Source organism: Zonotrichia albicollis, chromosome 12 (genome assembly GCF_047830755.1).
Source record: "Zonotrichia albicollis isolate bZonAlb1 chromosome 12, bZonAlb1.hap1, whole genome shotgun sequence".
NCBI lineage: Eukaryota > Metazoa > Chordata > Aves > Passeriformes > Passerellidae > Zonotrichia > Zonotrichia albicollis.
This window is the reverse complement of record NC_133830.1, coordinates 13515969-13535120: the sequence shown is the minus strand read 5'-3', so window position 1 is coordinate 13535120 and position 19152 is coordinate 13515969. Positions and strand designations below refer to the sequence as shown.

The following is a 19152-nucleotide window of genomic DNA, read 5'->3' as shown; positions in this document are numbered from 1 at the left end:
CCAAGAGGGCCCCTCTGGGACATTTAGGATTAACTCTCCAAGGCATAGAATTAGGTTTGATGCCCCAGGTTTTAGCTTTTATAGTTTTCAAATTCTGTACTGCTTCAGTGTGTGCGTCTGAGCTTCATGTTAGGAGATAGTAAGCTCTCTTCACAGAGTAGGGAAACAAAACAATTCCTTCTCTAGCTGGGCGCCAAGGACAACCAGCCCAGATCTCAGGCCCAAGAGCATAAACAATGTGGACTGAAGAGAGAAAAACAAGAAGGACAGGACTTCATAAGCTAAATCTATAATTGGATAATTAATTTCAATATGCTAATGGACCAAAACTTAAAAAAATGAGAGACCTTATGACCAGTCGTCCATTTTGTGAGCATTTTGGGTTCATCTTGGGTGTAGCCGTGGCGGGGCTCTGGTGTTACTCAAGGTGGATCCATTGCAGCCTTCTACTAATCACCTACTTTATTTTTTAGCTGTGTCTATTCTCTGGTCTAGGTCAGCCTTCACAAGGCATCAAGTTCACATCAACGCTATGAAAATGGATTTTTAGTTTTATCGCCACAAATTGGTTTTAGTTAAAGAGGGGAATTTATTAATAACTGTTGTGTAGTTAAGGATTTCTACTGAATCCAGGTTCTCAAATTAGTGAGAGATTAATCAGAGAACTAAAGACACTTTAGAATTTTGAAATTTAAGTTTTTTAGGTGAGCATCAGTTCTGAAGTATCCTTCCACAATGGCAATAAGGAAGAGATTTATATGCCTGTTCTCTGTTATTTCTACAGAAATGAATCCCTATTTTTGCAGTTATCTGAATAATGATGCTTTCATCAATGAACAATGGTATGATCTGTCTGTTGTTCTGTAATTCCACTGACATTCTCACTCTCTCCCCTCTCTCTGCCAGGTACTTATATCTGAAGGCCTAGGAAGGTATGCAAAGGACCCTAAATTTGTTTCGGCTACGAAACACGAGATTGCTGATGCTTGTGACATGACTATTGATGAGATGGAGAGTGCAGCAAGTAACCTTCTCAATGGGAATATCAGCAATGGGACTAATGGGGATATGTTTCCAATTTTAAGCAGACAAGATTATGAACTTCAAGATTTTGGTCCTGGCTACAGCGACGAAGAGCCGGAAACGGGACGATACGAAGAAGACTTAGCTGATGAAATGATATGCATTACAAGCTTATAGTATTTAGCAAGGAAAATGTTCTAATAACAGAAAAAGTGCCTCATAGTTTCAAGATGCTAGGCACTAGCTGGAGTGAATAACCAATCCAAGTTTTGTACGAGTGATGCCGCACCTCAAGGAAGCCATAACTAATAAATTTATTATCTCCAGGTTGCCGAAATGTGAACAGAGCTGCAGTAGGTCAAGTCTCCTCCCACGGAATCTTCAGTTCCTCTGTAGGAATGAGGTTCTTTTGAAACCTAGCAGATTGTGACAATCAGTTTTTTGAGGGCTAGAGCAGGATTCTGAGGTGTAATATCTTGCCTGTCTTTCCACCTTGTGCTGCTGTCCTTCCTAGTAGAGCAGGATTTTGTCAGTGACAATGTCTCTGTGGGTCTGGCACAGGACTGTGTGGGAAACAGCAACATGAGATGAGTGATGACAACCAATAATGTCATTACCTCAGTGCTCAAAGCATATCAGCTACCATTGCATATCCATTCTAACATTGTTTTCAAACTTGCCTCCTGATTTCTTTTCTTAATGCTCTTCTAAAATACGATTTGTCATGCTCTACCTGTTAGAGATCGTTGGAAAAAGAAGTTATATAAAGAATAATCCGTCATATGTAACATCAGTTTACATAGGAAAATATCATTCAGATGGTCTGTTTTCTGACTATCATGTTAAGGGCAAAATATACTGGAATAATTGCATTCTTACTAATGCACTTGCAACCAGGTTATAGTAGAATTAGATAAGATAGTTTGCTAAAAATTATATAGTAGAAAATATTGTAAATTAATTGTAATATACAATGATTTGTATTTGTAAAGAGATGTTCTATATTTTGTAATTATTGTACCGTAATTGAACTGCAGCAATATTTATGGACCCTAATTATTGTAACTCTCCACAGAATTCTAGATAGAAGTATTTTTACTTGGAATATATAGATCTATAGCATAAATATTTAAATAGAGCCACCTCTCAGTGTAAATCTCTTTTTGGGATAAAGTGTCAAGTATAAGCTTGGCAACAGATCAGATTTTTTTAAAATAATTGAGTCAAAAGAATCTCTCTGCAAAAGGGATGCACCATTGACTACTCAGTCTTATACTTGGAAAGGTTAAAAATTTAAAGAAATTTCTCTTTTTTTTTTTTTTTTTTTGACTGAAAAGTAATCTGTAATTTTATTTTTGTAATAACTCCATGCAAAAAATCCAGAACCTTGGCAAGTTCATGCCAGGGTGTTCCTGGTCAGAAGAAAATTTTGACAAAGTACATACCCTAAATTGTCATAGAAAATATCTGAGGAAGAAAATATTTCAGAGGTAAATGAAACTACTTTCTCTGCTTGAAAAGACAAGAAATGTGATAGTATGATTCTACACAGAACCAAAAACCTTGATATAAAAAATATTTTATTGCCTCTACCTTTCTGTTGTTCTATGTGTACTATTTCAAAGATTTATTTTTATGCAATCAAGAGAGGGCTTTGATATTGTTCACAATGCAGTAAAACCCTGAAATGTCTTTGAGGCTGAAATGACCTTGGAGGATAATTAAAACACCCTGAAAGCTACTGTCTATTTTGTTAGCACTGGATAACAATGACTTGTTCTAACAAGTTATCTTATCAGGTTTTACCTGTAGTTCCTATGCTAGATAGCAATCCAGTTCACATTTTTACAAATGTGATGTTTAAAACATGTCAATAAACATTTTGTACATAATGACAGTTTCCTATGAATAGCTTACAGACTTCCTCTGAAATCGTTCTTATTTCAAATGCCAGGATGAGAACTTAAAGGTTTGTAAATTATTTCTTGACCTACATCATTTTGTATTAAAACAAATGCAAAATGTTCTTCAAAATAAAACTGTGTAATAATTTTATTATACCTGGGAGTCCTTTTACTAATATTTTTTCACCAAGAAGTTCCAAAGGTTAAATTCAATTTGCCATGTTATAAGAATGGGAGGGAATGTGTGGAATAGGGTATCAGTCTGCAGTGTCACATCATTCAAGTCTTTTATGAATGGTAGCTGTGAACCACAAAGAAATAAGCAGGGTATTCATGTGCAAAAGGGATTACTACTTTTCCAGAGACAGACCTATGGAAATGATTAGGAAAATTTGACTAGAATACCCTGAAACATCTAAATAAATTTTCCATGCTGTCTTGGGAAGCTCTTGGGTAGGTTACCCAGCAATATTCACTTTGTACACTTTTCCAGCTCACAGAAACAAAATTTGGGAGGCCAAAATGGAGCTATCCCTGTGAAGTAACAATGAGTAGATTTCAAAGTTCTACCTACTGTGGTAAAGCCACTTCTGATAACCACCTTCAAGGCAACTGACTTTAAACTTTAAAAAAAAAAAAGGAGGAAAACAATCGCAGAATTGTATTTTGTCCATACATGGACAAATGTGGTAACAAGTAATCAATATATGCAAAATTATGTGGTAATTGGCATCCTTAGAATAATACCAATCATAGTAATTAGTACTAAAAACCTAGAAGTTCTCTCAACAATTAAATCATTATTTATGAGACTCCAATTTTTTTTATATATGTATTTAATGAGAGAAAATACTAGTAAAGAATTAAACACTGGTAAGTATTCTACAGTGAAGTAAATTCGCTGAAAAAGTGAATCTATAACATATATTCATATTTGAACATAGTCTTTTTTTGGAGCTTGGCTGACAGAAGAATTGAGACTAAAAATTATAATAATGTAATAAGATATGCTTGTGTTCTCCCTCTTCATTTTAACTATAATATAAAAAGAAATTAATTTTATTATTATTTAATGATGTATATCTATATTTTTCTATACTTTAATATATTTTTAAAATTATTTAATTACTTTCATTATTATTTAATTATATATGATATATCTAAATTTTACACAATTTATTTATGCTTTTGTTATTACTCTAAATCCGTTTTTGTGTTTATTTTATAGAAAATGTAATTCCAAGCACACTTTTCCAGTGTTCATATAACTGCCTGATCTGGTTGCAGACTTATTGACAGTGGGCACTTGGCAAGGATTTTAAGATTGTGGTCTACAAAATCTTACATAAATTGAATACAATGCAATTTTACAAAAACTGCTATAATTCTGCTGCTTTTAAAAGCACTTCTCATACTGAAACCACTTGAGTTGAAATGTGTGTACAAAAGAAATGTTTTTGGTCACTTTTCTTTCTTAATCTCATTGTCCCCAGCCAGAGACCTCCAGCTGCCTGGAGCATCTGCAGCAAGCCATTCCCAAGGAGATGCTGGTGTTCTCTCTTGCAGTTGCTGGTTCTCTCTTCCATTGCTGGTCTAAGCTATGCTGGGAGGTCTAGTAATTATTGAATTAAACAGTTTTTACAGTTTTAAACTAGTTTTGAACATATAATATATTATATGCATATTTATAGAATTTATATCTGGATAGAATTGGGAATACTCATACTGTATTATTCTGTTAAATAGGTCAAACTGTGGAATTACAGCCTGTGTTCTGCAGTCCAGTAAGGTGTAAAAGATGGTTAATTGTAGCTGTGAGACTGCCAGTGCTCCACAGGATATGTCAGAACAACCTAGACCTGTTTTAAGAACCCTTTGACTCTGCCGAAAGTCAGTACAATTTTAACAAGAATTCAATAACAGCAACCAGGTACAACACAGGACAAATTAATGCTAAATTGATGCTACTTAAAGATTTCCCCAGGGCAACAAACCCTCCAGCACTGCATCAAAGCAATCTCATGAGGGAGCCTCGGTGCTCTGTAGCAGTGAGGCTGGAATTAGTAAAGCAATAGCTCACAGCAATGAAAATGTTCAAGTGTTTAGAAGGAGAGAAATCTACAAGATGTCTGTGGATGGTTAGAACTGCAAGAAAAGATGATGATGTTTCAGAAGAAATGCCTGATTACCTGATTTCTCAGTGCAGCAATGAGGATAATACACATGAATACCTAACCTTGCCATTTACTCCTTGTTTTTAGAGCTTGGCATAACAGCAGAGAGGTCTGTGCATGTTCAGTGGTAAGTTATGTAAGCCAGTGGCCAGTTAATCCTCTGAAGTTGCATAATAACAATTCCCATCTTGCATGCCTGGAGTGGGAACCCACATTGTAAATCTGCAAATGCAGGAATTTCAGTGTCTCATCTTGCCAAACTGCCTCCCTTCTCAGCTGCACAGGGCTGTGGTAAGTCTCACCAGTATATATAACTTAAAATATCCTAATTGTATTTCAAATGACACTAGAACTTACTGAACACCCTTAAAGATAAATCTCACAAGCATAAGTGCTGAGAAAGAATTATTTGCCATGAGGAGGTACACAATACACAGCCCATGCTTTTCTCAAAGAGCTCACCAGAGGAATTGTCTCCTTAACTCAGCTAATCAATCACCTGTGATGTGAAATATTCTTGTTCTTCCCCTCATTTCAAAAGAATGCATCACATACATAGAAAGGCTTTACCTGTCTCCCTTTGGAGCAGAGTTCACTGCTGTTATCTTCCATCTTCAGTGGTTTGGTTTGTGCTTATGCAGATGCTCTGAGGAATTAAGTCCTTTCCTTCAGCAGAGCTTCCAGTCAGTGCCTTACAGAGAGCAGCAGCAGGTACAAGTATCTGCCTTAAACATCTGCAGTTGTCCCTCCAGCCAACATCTGACTCAGCAAGGTTTTCTACAGTCTGTTAAAATTGTGTAAAATTCCAATTTTTCTGCTGAAAATATGTTTATTCTCTTTGTCACAAGTCCTGAGCAATCTTAGGCTACAGAAGATTTTACTTTATGATTTGACATCTGCTTAGTCAGAAGTTACTTTGGAATACTTAATAAATACAAAATAATCAATGGAATAATTTTCCTTCAGTGAGTTCAGTTTCTTTAGGTTTTTAATTTGACATCAAAAACAGCCATGAAAGCTCGAGTATTTTAACTTACACATCTGAAAATTAAAAAAGCATAGATTTAAGTCCTAACTAGAATATGGCATTGGTTCACTGAATAAGATATTTGCCTTCTAATTTAAAAAGACCTCATATCATCAGTATCTGACCTTATACAGTTATTTTGAGTAACATTTCATTTTAAATATAGTTTGGTAATTTTTCTAAATAAAATTTGAGTGATAGCAAGGCACCATTCAGAATATTTACTGATAAATATCTTTTGCAGACAGTCATCTGAGCAAAGACCAATCACTTTAAGGATGTTATACAAAGTGCAGATCTCTTACTGCTAGAGTGGTAAAACTACATCAGCTTAAATTGTGAGCAGGATTCTACTAAGTGCTTTGTTAAAAAAAAATCAAAAGCAAAACAAAACAAAGAGGAAATAATTTTCCAGTAGATTTTTATAAATCTCAACTCTAGTTCTGCATTTTTAGAAAAATAAGTTCTGATAAATACACTGTGTGTCTTCTCCCTGAATGCTCTACAGTTAGAGGCTGCTGAGCTTAGTGAAACCTAAATCTGAGTGGGATTTGTAAACTGTGCATTCCTTTCATAAAGGAAATGTTTGTCATGTTTGACAAACTCTGAGCACATGCAGGTTCCTCCCTTTCCTATGAATTCTGATACAAACTAATTCAGCTCTTGAATTTGGAATTGCATAAGTGCTTACATTTGCTTGACCGTTCTCTGCAGGATGTGGTGATTACTGACAAGCTGTTTTCCTGGGTAAAATTCTCATAGCAGTTAAAATTCTTCAAATAACATAATCATTTTCTGAACAGCCCACATTAATCTCTTCCATTCCTCATACAGTCACATGGTATTTCTTGTGATTTAGAAACAGCTTCTCTTCAATAGAAAATTTGAATTTACCACAAAAGGTCATATTTAACTAAATTTGTGATTCTTGGAGTGTTCTGCACAGGGCCAGGAGTTGGACTTAATGATCCTGATTGGTCCCATGAAATTCAGCATATTCTATGATTCTAAAAAAGGAACTTAAGCCAGCTGATTTAAAAAGACGAGTAGGTAGTCTAATACAAAAAAAATTATTAAAATTAATAGTTATTGTAGTAGGATATGTTGTTTTGCATATTTATCATGTTGGCATATTCAGTGTGAGATACCAACATGTGGATGAAAGCCTAAATATCAAATGATATGAAAGGATGAGAATATTAATTTATCTCTGTGTTTCCAAGGTCTTGGGCTTGTATACAGGAACATTCTTCTCCTGAAGTGATGGCAGGCCCTTAATTATATCTGCAGCTTTCTCTGCTATCATGATAGTTGGGGCATTCAAGTTTCCAGTGACAACACTGGGCATTATTGAAGCATCAACTACTCTCAAGTTTTCAACACCAATGACTTTTGTTTGGGGATCCACTACGGCGGTGCTGTCTGAAGGCTGACCCATTTTACAGGTGCAGGAGGGATGATAAGCACTATCAGCCTTCTGCCTTATGAAGGCATCTATGTCTTTGTCAGACTGAACATGATTTCCTGGTTGAATTTCAGGCCCACGAAATTTTTCAAAAGCTTTCTGAGCAAAGATCTCTCTGGTCAACTTGACACACTGGCGGAATTCCCAAATATCTCTTTCTGTAGAGAGAGAAAATGAGAAAATTGTAAGTACTCATTTAATTTACCAGTATACACATAATGCAAAACAGAAAAAAGCAGCATTGTGGAGAAAAAAAAGCTGGAAGGAAAGTCTCACTTCTTGCTGAAAGCCACAATAAAGAAGAATATTTTTTAAAGTCACAGATATTTACATCCACTGTGAACAAAACTGTTGCTTATATTGCATTAGCCCAAAAGGGAAGATGTGAACTGTGAGGAACTGCACTTTATCTTGATGTGCCCACTGTCTAGGAAAAGGAAAATAGTCTCAGCACAAAGGAGCAAAAGACATTAATTCCTTCACAAGCAGAGGTAGTGATGAAACAAACAGCAAGACACAGTAGATACTGAGAATTCTGAGTTCATCCCAACAGGAAATTCCTTCTAGCTTACACAGTGCTTTGCACAATCACCTCTTATCATACTAGTTGGCTTTTATAAATGAGAAATAAGTAACAATGTACCAACCAGCACTTCTGAACTGGTGTTGAGTAGGTACAAAACTCAGCCCCTGAAACAGGCAGGAAACGAGCTGACAGAGCAAGGAGAGGCTGCAGTTACCTGTAGACAGGTAGTTGGGCTCAATGATGGGGTGCTCATTTGGGTCTGAGCTCTTCAGCTTCAGCCAGCCCACACTTGTGCTCCTCATGGGTCCCACATGGACCTGCAACACACAGCACAATCCCACCAGGTCGACTTCCAAATTCAACATCGCCTTTTTGGAGTTTTTATTGCAATTTAGACGGACTTTACAAATTCAGCAAATATAAACATTAACCAGAGATAGTGGAAAATACCATTGAGCATTTTTCCATTTTATATAATTTATTTTGTAAATATGTAATTCCATTGCAGGGACTAAATATGTCTGTCACATCAAATCACAGCTGTTCTTTTCATTTAAAATACAACCATTCCAATTTAGTAGCATCAGAGCTCTCTAATATAATCAGCAACTGGACCAAATTATTGGGTCTCTGAAGGAAGGAGATTAGTGAGGAAAAAGATGTATATTCAGTCACAGTTCCCCAGAATTAGTACTCAGAGTTTTGGATTAAGATGATAGTCTAAAAAGGGGCTTGGATTTGTGCCAGTGAATTAATGAGTGTTTCTATACATTTTCACTCAAACCTTTCTCTATCTAAACTGCAGAGGAATGGTTTTGTTCCATTGCAAAATTGTGTCCTAACCCACAACACTAGGGCACTTTAGCAGAGTAATACTTCATTCAGTACTTGCCTTCTTTCCCAGAGATAAAAGCTAAGATAATTTTGATGGCAATATCAAATAACAAGGCTGTGTTTTCTCCTCTGAAGGAGGTTAAGCAGTCTATTTCATATTAACACGGTATTTTTCAGTATATAGCCAAATTATCAACATTTATAATGGAGCATAAACCTCTTTGCTAATGGCTACAAAGCCTTTCTGGAACATTCTCTTTGCCTCACCTGGTAAGCTTCCATAGTGGAAGCAACCCGGCCGTGGTCAATCACCTGGGAAGGGAGAAAGTGGAACTGGATGTCAGGGTGAGGCACCCCGGGCTCGCTCCGGATGAAACCCCCAGATTCCAGGTGGGCAGTGGCTCCCTCACCTAGGGAGGGCAAAGGAGGGATTAAAATACCCATTAAAATACCTCCAAAGAGCAACAGATCCACTTGTTTTTAACCTGTAGATGCACTACCATGAGTAATTGATTTGTTAATTGCAAGGAATGCAAATGCATTATGAGCAGCTTGCAGTTTAGGCACTGTGCACCACTTTCATCTGCCTTTAAATTCCTGGATAAATGTAAATAAGCATAACTTTGGAAATCCCACTGATCTGAGGATGGGGTGTTACAGTTATCTCACTGGCTCTGCCTCCAGAAGCAGATTTGGTCCTAAGAGGAGTGGAGGGAACTGGCTGCACATCCTGGTGTTCCTGCACTGCTCACTCTGTGCACTCCAGTTATCCCATCAGTCACATGGAGCAGGCAGAGCATCCACAGTGCCTGCCCTGAAGGGAAAGATAAAGCCCTGCAATGTGCCTTATGTTATTTTCATTTCTGTTTAAAACTCTAAGTTAGCCCTCAATATTCACTTGCATGGTAAAAGCCACATATACCCAGAATAATTTGCCAAATAATAACATAATTCAGCTAGGTATGTGGAGCTCAATTTTGGCCAAGCTATTTTACTGCCATCAAGGATTATATTTACTGGTTCTTTTTAAGGTACAATTTATGACTAAGGTACTGTAAAATTCATGTGCCATTCTAAGGAAAGTCAATTCACATTTACTTACAAGGCAAAAAGATTCTGATCAGAGCCACAAACTAATTCTTTTGAGACAGTTATACAGAAGTCTGTTCAATAATATGCTTTTATTGACATCACATTGATCTAAAATAAAATATTTTCTCCATCTTTTTTGCAATAGCTTTTCTTAGGAGCACTCATTTTTCAATGTAGATATAGAAATGTTAATAATAACCTCTTTCATTACCTAAGATATAAAAAAAAATTAAAATATTCTGCTACAGAAGAAAAGAAATAGTTCAAATCCATTTGCAAATTCCAGTTATTTCTCAGAGCATGGTAAAGATTATATATTAAGTCTCCATGCCTATAAAACTCATGGATAAAAGGCTGTCATAATTCTAAATCAGTCAGTGGTAAAATGATTGCAGACTTTGCTTCATACCTGTAAACTTCCAGAGCCATTCGAGACCAATCCTCACCATGTTCAGTGGCTTTTGTGCACTATACAAAGTAATAGGTTTGGTGCACTTCTGCTGGACATACACTTCTAAATGATCTTGCAGGTTCTGCCCTACTCCTACAGGGGATAGAAAGAGAGGAGGGAGAAGAAAGTGAGAGGAAAAAAAAAGTTATTTTGCACAGAAAGATTGCCCACCACGTTTCAAGCAGAGAACATCTTAAGTGGGAACTAAACCAAGCTCTTACAAGGGCAGTGGTGACACAGACCAAGGCCTGATGAGTCACATCAGCCTTTTGCTCATGTCAGAATAAGTTTTTTAATATGTTTTCATAAACATAACTAGAATGAAAATAGTTACATATAGAACTAGAATAACAATACTAGTTACATACATAACTCGAATGAAAATGGAAAGTTAAATGGCAGATATATCAGTTGTTGTAAAATTGCCACTACTCCTAAATGCTGTGCTAACTTCCTTATCTTTAAGGAAAAGTTCATGTTATTTATTCTATATTTGAATATTTATGACAGTGGGAGTTTACACAATGTGTAGTGGATCAAAACTAATTCAAAACTCTTAATGACAAGTGCGCTGCTTAATTATAAAAATATGCCTTCAGAAAGGCATTTTTCACTGTCAGATGTGGTGAAGAAAGAGTAGGAGTTTGTTGCTTAGTTCAAAAATCAATGCATGTTTCCACTGACTTGTATTAAATCAATACATCTTTCCACTGATTTCTAACAACCATGTTTTCAACATGTGTTTCAGGCTACACAACTTGACATAAAGAAAACTCTGTTTCATGATTAATTTAATTTAACGGTCATTCAGTTGCATCCATAGGAAGATGAAAGAAAGAAAAAGAATTACCAGGAAGATGGCAAACAACAGGGATCCCCAGTTTTTTTAGATCATCTGCATTTCCAATTCCAGACAACATTAGCAGCTGGGGAGAATTTATGGCACCTCCACTTAAAATAACTTCCTTATTGGCAAAAACCTAAAAGGAAATGAGCACAAAAGCCCTAAGATTATAAAGCCTGAGCTGAATGTGAGCAACACCAGGGGCTGCTGTTTGAATATGCTGCTCTGATCCAGATTAGACACCCTTCCCTCACATTTTCCTCATTTCAATGTATTCCTGTCTTGTCAGAATTTTCCACAGAGAGAAGTAATCAAGCTTTTGCTTTGATCATTCCTGTATTTATTCCCATCTTTACAATCCACTCAAACTGTATGGCACAGAAACATTCAGCTCCTGTCCTTGCCAGGGGAATAGCACCTGTGGCACTCAGATCAGGCAGCTAAGCTTCTCTGCCATTTTCAGTAACCCTTTATAAATTAAAACTGGAACTCCTAAGGAAGATTTGGAATTCACAGACATGGTAGCTCAAAAGTTCTTAAGAGGTTTTTTTTGTTGTTTTTTTTTTAGATTCAGCCAAGGTTAAGGTTTGATTTCTCAGCTCATGGTAGTCCTCCAATCCCTCCCTACCATTCACCAAAGCACTTCTGATAAAATAGTAGCAGGCATAGATTGAATTTTGTTTTGCTGACAATCTTTTCATCAAATGGTTTGGTCTGAGCCCTGAGCTGGTCATGACATAGGCTGCTAAATTATTCCTCTGCCTTTGACTTGGAGTTTTAACAGATTAATGCATATAAACTTGGAACCTTGTCCTTTTTGAATGACACCTCAGCTATACAGAAAGATGGCAAAATGTTGCTACAGTAACATCCATGGGTAATAATAATAAAAAGCATTTTGACACTATTTATCCAATATGGCCAACAGATGGCCAGTGCTGTTACCTTGTGTTTGTTACTGCTTTGCTCTGGGCAATGATTAGTGTGTTAAGACTAATAAACACTGTATCAGAGCCTGTTGAATCAATACTTAGAGCTGGATTTTGCATGTTATAGAAACTTAATTAACTTATTTACATTTACACACAGAACTGGTACCAGTTTGTTCAGAGCAGCATTCAAATGATGCTTGCTCAGTCTAAATCCCCTGCAAAGTCAGCACAGTAGTTATTCCTGTCCCACAAGAAGTTTTTCATAATGTCTCAGCTAACATGCTAAGAGGAAAAAGTGACTTTGATACACTTTTTTTTGAGTTAGACTACAATACATTAAAACATTTTCATCCTTTATATGAAATATGAAGTAGAAATGTACTTTTCTGCTTGATTCTGAACTTAAAAACTCCAGGAATGTTCAATCTATCTTTCCTACTTTTACTGGAGTCCTGGGAGATCTCTAGGACTTCAGTGTTAGACAAATAACAAGTCATTGGCTGGTGAATACAGTCTGAATAACTTTTGAATCAGGTTTGATGATCTTTTCATTTTGCTGATGACTGATGTAAAAGAGATTATATCTAAAATAGACTGTAAAAACAAAAACACTTTAATGTAGTCAATTGCTTCATCTTGATGGTCATAATGCAATAAAATTATTAGTTCTTCCATCCTGACAGGTATAAAATTTTCCAGAAAGTAAAAGCAGATACTAATCCTGCAGTTTTGATGCTGGGGGAGGAAGGGGAGGGGGAAAGAAGGAAGGGAAATACTTCAAAGATGTATTTTGTACAATACTTGATATAAACATATATAATTAACTATGTAGAATTCATGCATATATTAGTATGTATGAAAATTCACAGCAATTGAAGAATTTTGCAATTAAATGGTCCAGTACTTGGAAAGTCTTTGATTGTGTGTAATTGGGTTTTCAAGACTTTCTTCAACAAAATTGATCTTGATAATGGTACAAGAAGAGCAATTAGAGGTACTGTTTTCACAGAAATTTAATAGCTTATGAAATCAGTTAAAGGTTCTGTAACTTTTGTTTCATATTGGTAAAATGATTATCATTTGCAATCCACTTAGCAGCAGATTTGATCTGTGCTTTAGAAAATCAAAGAACAGATTATTTATATTGCATTTTAACTTCTGGCAGGTGCTCAGTCACTGTCTGCTGAGTTTTATAAGGGTTACTGAACTCAAACCACCCAGATCTGTACTCAGCTCTCTCTAGGATATTATTATTACACTTTGTAATTGTTTTGTAGTCCTTTCTGACCAAATATCTTAGTTATTTGCATACTAACCCCTTTTAGGCAATATCCTGGTTACAGACTAATCCATAATCAGTTGTTAAAGGAAGTGAGGATGGTTTGGGTCTTACAGAGGTCAATGGATTGAAAGAGACATAAAATCAACCCATTATCCAGAATTTTGCAATAACAATTCAAGCTTCCTTCCACACAATCACATTTTCAGCAGGAGTTGGACTGAAACTGAGAAATATTCATTCCACAGCCAACCATAAGGCAAGATATGTCATCTATCCCTTGAGCAATTCAGATTCCAGTATCTGGCTTTTACAGACTTTCCTCTGCCAGAACTGTTTTTCAGAAACATCCCCATTGCAGCACTCTGGTCAATGTGCTGGGACAGGGCATGGTTGCACCACCGGCTCCAGGCTTACACAACACTGTGGAACATCAAGTTATGGCCTGTCCCCTCAGCACTGGCAGATGGAAATGTGATGATGAAGTTAATCTCTAAATCAATGCAACTGGCATATATCATCTCCTGCAAAATAACTGACAAGGAATCATATCTTGAAAGTAACAACACAACCTCTAAATAAAGAGAACATTTTTCACAGTAAAGTGCCAATTTTAATAGACTTTTTAAAAGAAAATATATAATTTAGCTTTGATTCATACCTCTCATACTGAAAATTGAAAATCTCTTACCTTTTTCCTTTGCCCATTTTTCACATACTCAATACCAATGCATTTTGTTCCTTGGAACAAGATTTTTGTTACAAGTGTCTTCTCTGCAACTGAGAAATTTGGGCGTGATATGGCTGGGCGAAGATAAGCACTAGCTGTGCTCCATCTTTGACCTACAATGTATATTTGCATTAAACATCAAAACAGTCATGCTCAGTATGCTTCAGATTTTGGCCAATAACCACCAGGATGCCTACAGAGGGAAAGTCTTCATAGAGTTTATAGGGTTCAAAGCAAATGTGATTTGATATAATAATTAAAGATATTATTTTAGCATAACAAATTTCACAATGACATAATTTAACTGTGAATCAGTACTTTTCCACCAACGCAACTTGCAGTGAAGTGCACAGTACATTGATAGCAAGCTGCTGAGAGATGAATAGGTGTAAATACAGAGTGCCATAGCTGGGCAGTAACCTAAACACTCAAATGGCATTCAGTGCAGATTATCTGTCCGTCTTTCACCATTATTTCTGGGTCAGAAATAGACATTACTCGAGGACCCTTTCTGGTTTACCTTTGTGTATAGTCATGTCCATCCAGCCAAAGCCTTCCTGCTGGTACCCGTTCATGTCATCCGTGAAGGGGTACCCGGCTTGCTGGGCAGCCTCCAGGAACGCCTGATGGAGAGGGTGGTTTGTTTTCCCTCTCGACACGTGCAGGGGGCCATTCCCGCCTCTGTACCGATCCGGCCCCAGTTCGTGCGTCTGTGCCTTCTTGAAATAGGGCAGGCAGTGCTCGTAGTCCCAGCCCTGAGCGCCCTCCCTGTCCCAGCGGTTGTAATCCTCGGCGTGCCCGCGGATGTAGACCATGGCATTGAGGGACGAGGAGCCGCCCCACACCCTGCCCCGGGGCCAGTACAGCACCCGGCCGTCCATGTGCCTCTGCGGGGTGGTGTGGTAGTACCAGTTGTACTTCTCATCGCACAGGTTGTACGTCAGGGCAGCGGGCATGTGGATCTTCCACATCAGCCTGGTGCTGCCCAGCACGGTGTCCTTGGGGCCGGCTTCCAACAGCAGCACGGTGCTGTGCGGGTCCTCTGTCAGCCTGTTGGCCAGCACGCAGCCTGCGGAGCCAGCCCCCACAATGATGTAACTGTAAGAGTCTGTCTTTGCAGAGCTCAGCTGGGATGATGCGCGTGAAATTTTGAGTTGTGCATTGATGCCGAATGTGTTCTTTAACGTGTGTGCTCTAAACAGGCTTCCTGCTACTTTGCACATCACAGAACTGTGACGTTTAAATCCTTTCATTAAATATGACATCTTTACTGATAGTCACTCTTGCTGAATTTCTGACAAAACCCCAGTGGTTTACCCTAGAAAAAACCCAAAGATACTAATTAAAATGTAAGCATTACTACCGCTAAAATGTCAGTCATTTTCAGGTGACAATGGTATACTTTACCCATTTGCACTACCCAAAAAGTTAACAACAATGGCAATAAACAGGTAAACATTATTATTATTAATTCATTCATTATTATTTATTTATTGATTATTATTATTATTATTTAGTCCTATTATTCTTTTAGTACAGTCTATGCAGCAGTCAAATGTACTATCATAAATTATATGTAGTCTGATTTTGATTTGCTTCTGGTTCCTGAGACAGATAAATATTTTCAAGCATTTGCCAAACCCAGAAGAAGAAAAAGCTTTTGCATTCTTTGCAGTCTCTCTCTGTTCACCTCTAATAGGCAAGAATTTAAGAACAACAAGAATTTCAAAAACTCTCTGTGAGTCTGTGACAGTGATATCACACAAGGCAATTCACAATGGAAATTATGAGTATGCTCACTGCACATTCTGCCAGAGAGTGTCTCCACAAAACAAATGTGTAAAAAATTCATTTCCAGCTATCCCTAAGGTGAAAACTGCTGGATTTGCGGGTGTCTCCTAACACGGGGAAAGACAAGATCTGTTCATCTGTGCCTTTCTACCTTGCTACTTAAACCCAGATTCTGCAAGAATACTCTGGGTACAGTTACAGTTTAATGCCACCAGCTCCTTAGGCTGAGTAAGAATGGCAAGATTTTTACTTGCAGAGAAGCCTGTGAGCCTTGCAAGTACCACAGGTTTAGCTCTGTGTTGCACTGGTTTGGGCACAGGGACTCAGTGGCACATTTTCTGTGTGTTACAGGTCCTGGCCAGCCCGAAGGGTTTCTCCTGCTCCCTCCCCCTGAAACCATTCCTTTTGGTCTAAACAATTATTGAAGTGGGGTCTTCTTGGACTGTGAATAATATTTCTCCCTGGCCTATGACTTCAGTCTAAGCTGTTGTCCTGCATTCTAGAGACAGCAACTTATCCAGAGTCCACTACACTTATCTCTTCCAGCACTGCCCAGCTGAGAGAGATAAGCAAGAATTCTCCTGAAATACGTTGAGCCTTCTGTAACAAAATTAGGTGTAAATTGCTGCTAAATGTTAAAAATTTTCCATGTACATTATACAATTTTATACACAAAGTATGATCCTTGACTCTTGGGAAACAGATTGGAAGAAGCATAATTCTCTGACTTTTCTTAGGAAAACTTGTAATAAACTTGTTTGGGGCTGTACAAGCCCCAAAACTTCTGAATGAACAACCAACCATGGATAACAATTTGTTCTGTAAAGAAAAAAAGAAAGATGCTGGGGATATCTCTGAGCCTAAAGTTCACCCAGCTGATTCTCCTCACATGGATAACTTGAAATTGTTCCCAGCTGGAGATGGGGACTTGTCAGGTTTTTTTTTTTTTTTTTTTTTGCAGGTGAAGTCTATTAAAGGATTCTTTCTTGAAGAAAAAGTTTACCAGCTTCTTGTGATGCAGCAGAGGATGCAAAGGTAGGGAGGTTTTTACTTGTTTTGGTTGTGAGGAAGAGGGTTATGGTTTTGCAATAATTGTGTTTACCCTGTGGGACTGGTGGGCCACAGGACTTTATTGATCCAGGAGCACCACAGTGGTGGTGGAGTTGGTAGAATAGGGGCCTGGGCCCTGATAATCTGGAAAAGACACTCTGTCCCAATAGGGAACTATAGTTTTGTGGCTGACTCTTCTGAATGTTGCAGCAGTTTTCTTTGCATTTTTTTTGTTACTTTACTTCAAATGGAACAGGACTGGCAGAATAACACCTGAGAGAATTTTTGTTTTGCAAAGAGAGCTGGGAGTAAAATCAGTCAGCAGTGTCCTGGCCATAACAGTGAAGTGACTTTGGCAGTCAGTGTGTAGATGATTCACAGGCCTTGGTGCTTTTGAGTTTTGAAGTGCAGAGGTCAAAAATTAAGTCAGTCTGATTTAATATAAATCTAGCACACATGTTTTGATTGAATGGATTAAAGCACTAGTTTCAATGGAATAAAAAATAAAAGATTAGTTTCAATGCACAGTTCTTTTTGCCATATTGATTCACATCCACTCTCTTCTTTCAGTGGTCCCTTTGCATGAGCACTATCCTACCCCATTTCTTCTAAACTGATCCTGAAACAAAAAGGAGAGTGAAACAAAAAGAAAAGTGCCTGAAACACTTAACTCCCTGCTCTGTTGACAGAGGAGGAACAAGAACATTCTTTCTGGCAGATGGAAATCATGACCCTCTCCCAGAGATGTTCAGAGCACAGACAACACATAATGTAGCGGAGCAATGGGGCTTTGTTAGGATGTTAACCCTTCATGTTACCACCGAATGCTGTCGGGCCTGACTGTGCAGGGCAGGAGGAAGCGCTCTGCAGGCTAAAGCAGATCTTGCTTTTTCTTTCTTTTGTTTTTCCCTGCGGCAGACAGTGTAACAGGTTTAAATGTATCTGCTGCAGAATGTTTTGGACTAACTTTCCCTTCATTCCTGCTAGGGAGAAAGTTTCAAAAACATCGTGGTAAGTTTCATTGCCAGGGCTGAAAGTGCTGAAAGTGTTCAAGCTGACTTACCTCGCCGCTTCCTCCTCTGCACAAGCGTGTGTGAGCTCTGGTGGCTCCGGGCTCTGCCCGCGACCCCGCTCTGGGGCTCCCGAACCGGACCGGGACCGCGGCCGCTCCCGAGCAGGAGGGCGATGGGTCTGTCCCGGTCCCGTCCGCAGGTCAGGGCACCCACAGGCCGCGTCTGTCCCTGCCCAGCCGGGGAGGCCGCTGGTGTGCGGGGGCTGCCGCCGACCCTCGGAGCCGGCCCAGCGTGGAGGGCGGAGCGCGGGGTGGTCCCTGCGGCGCGGGGGCCCCGGCGGGAGAGTCCGCGGGGAGGCCGGGCAGGAGCGCGGCTGGGACTTCCCCCGGAACGCACCCTTTGGCCGCTGTGCGGGCTGTGCAGGAGCGGAAAGCGCCCCGAGGGGCAGCGGGCGAAGTCCTCGGCCTCGCCCATCCCGCCCGAGTCCCCGGGCAGCTGCGCTGCCCCGCCGGGACTGGGCTGCCAGCTCCGCCAGGTACTCGCGGTACAGTGCTGCCAGCTCTGCCAGTGCCCCCGGGATGGGGCTGGCAGCTCCTCCAGTGCCCCCGGGACAGGGCTGCCAGGTTTCCCCGGTATAAGGCTGATAGTTCCGCCAGGTATCCCCGGGACAGGGCTGGCAGCTCCCCCGAGGAGCTCCGGGGCACGGGGCAGAGCCAGCCCCGCGCTGAGGCGTCCCCATCCCGCTCCTTCCCGGAACGCTCCAAGTTTTTCACCCCGCTCTTAGCGGGGCAGGAAAAAACGTTTTTCGTTTCGCTGCGAAAACGCTTTCAGTGGGAGCGCTGGGAGCTGCAAGGCGGCGGGGATGACACCCCGGGTGTCCCCGCTCCGTGCCCGTGCCTTGCTCCGGCCCGGCGCTGACCGGAGATATCTCTGGATGGATGAGCGCTGGGCGCAGTGCTCGAAGGCAGCCCCTGAAAGTTGAGTTGGAACTTGCAGTTGAAGGCTTTAATTGCTATC

At 39.4% G+C, this 19152-nt stretch overlaps 2 protein-coding genes across 19 annotated transcripts in view; one reads left to right on the top strand and one right to left on the bottom strand.

Annotated features, from left to right (window-relative positions):
- Positions 1 to 3081, top strand: part of CACNA1D (calcium voltage-gated channel subunit alpha1 D) — a 168197-nt gene extending 165116 nt beyond the window's left edge. For all 18 annotated transcript variants that reach the window (XM_074549904.1, XM_074549912.1, XM_074549909.1 and 15 more), the window contains one exon: positions 907 to 3081. In XM_074549904.1, the coding sequence (XP_074406005.1) occupies positions 907 to 1200 (294 nt within the window). In that variant the 3' untranslated portion in view covers positions 1201 to 3081. The remainder of the gene's footprint in view (positions 1 to 906) is intronic.
- Positions 1478 to 18475, bottom strand: CHDH (choline dehydrogenase). The gene is made up of 8 exons (XM_005485459.4): positions 18186 to 18475; positions 14802 to 15599; positions 14243 to 14394; positions 11347 to 11476; positions 10455 to 10589; positions 9221 to 9363; positions 8334 to 8436; positions 1478 to 7751 (listed from the first exon to the last, which is right to left on the bottom strand). Exons 2-8 carry the CDS (start codon positions 15544 to 15546, stop codon positions 7333 to 7335), a joined length of 1827 nt encoding a protein of 608 aa, XP_005485516.1. The 5' UTR covers positions 15547 to 15599; positions 18186 to 18475; the 3' UTR covers positions 1478 to 7332.
- Between the last annotated feature and the right edge of the window lie 677 nt (positions 18476 to 19152).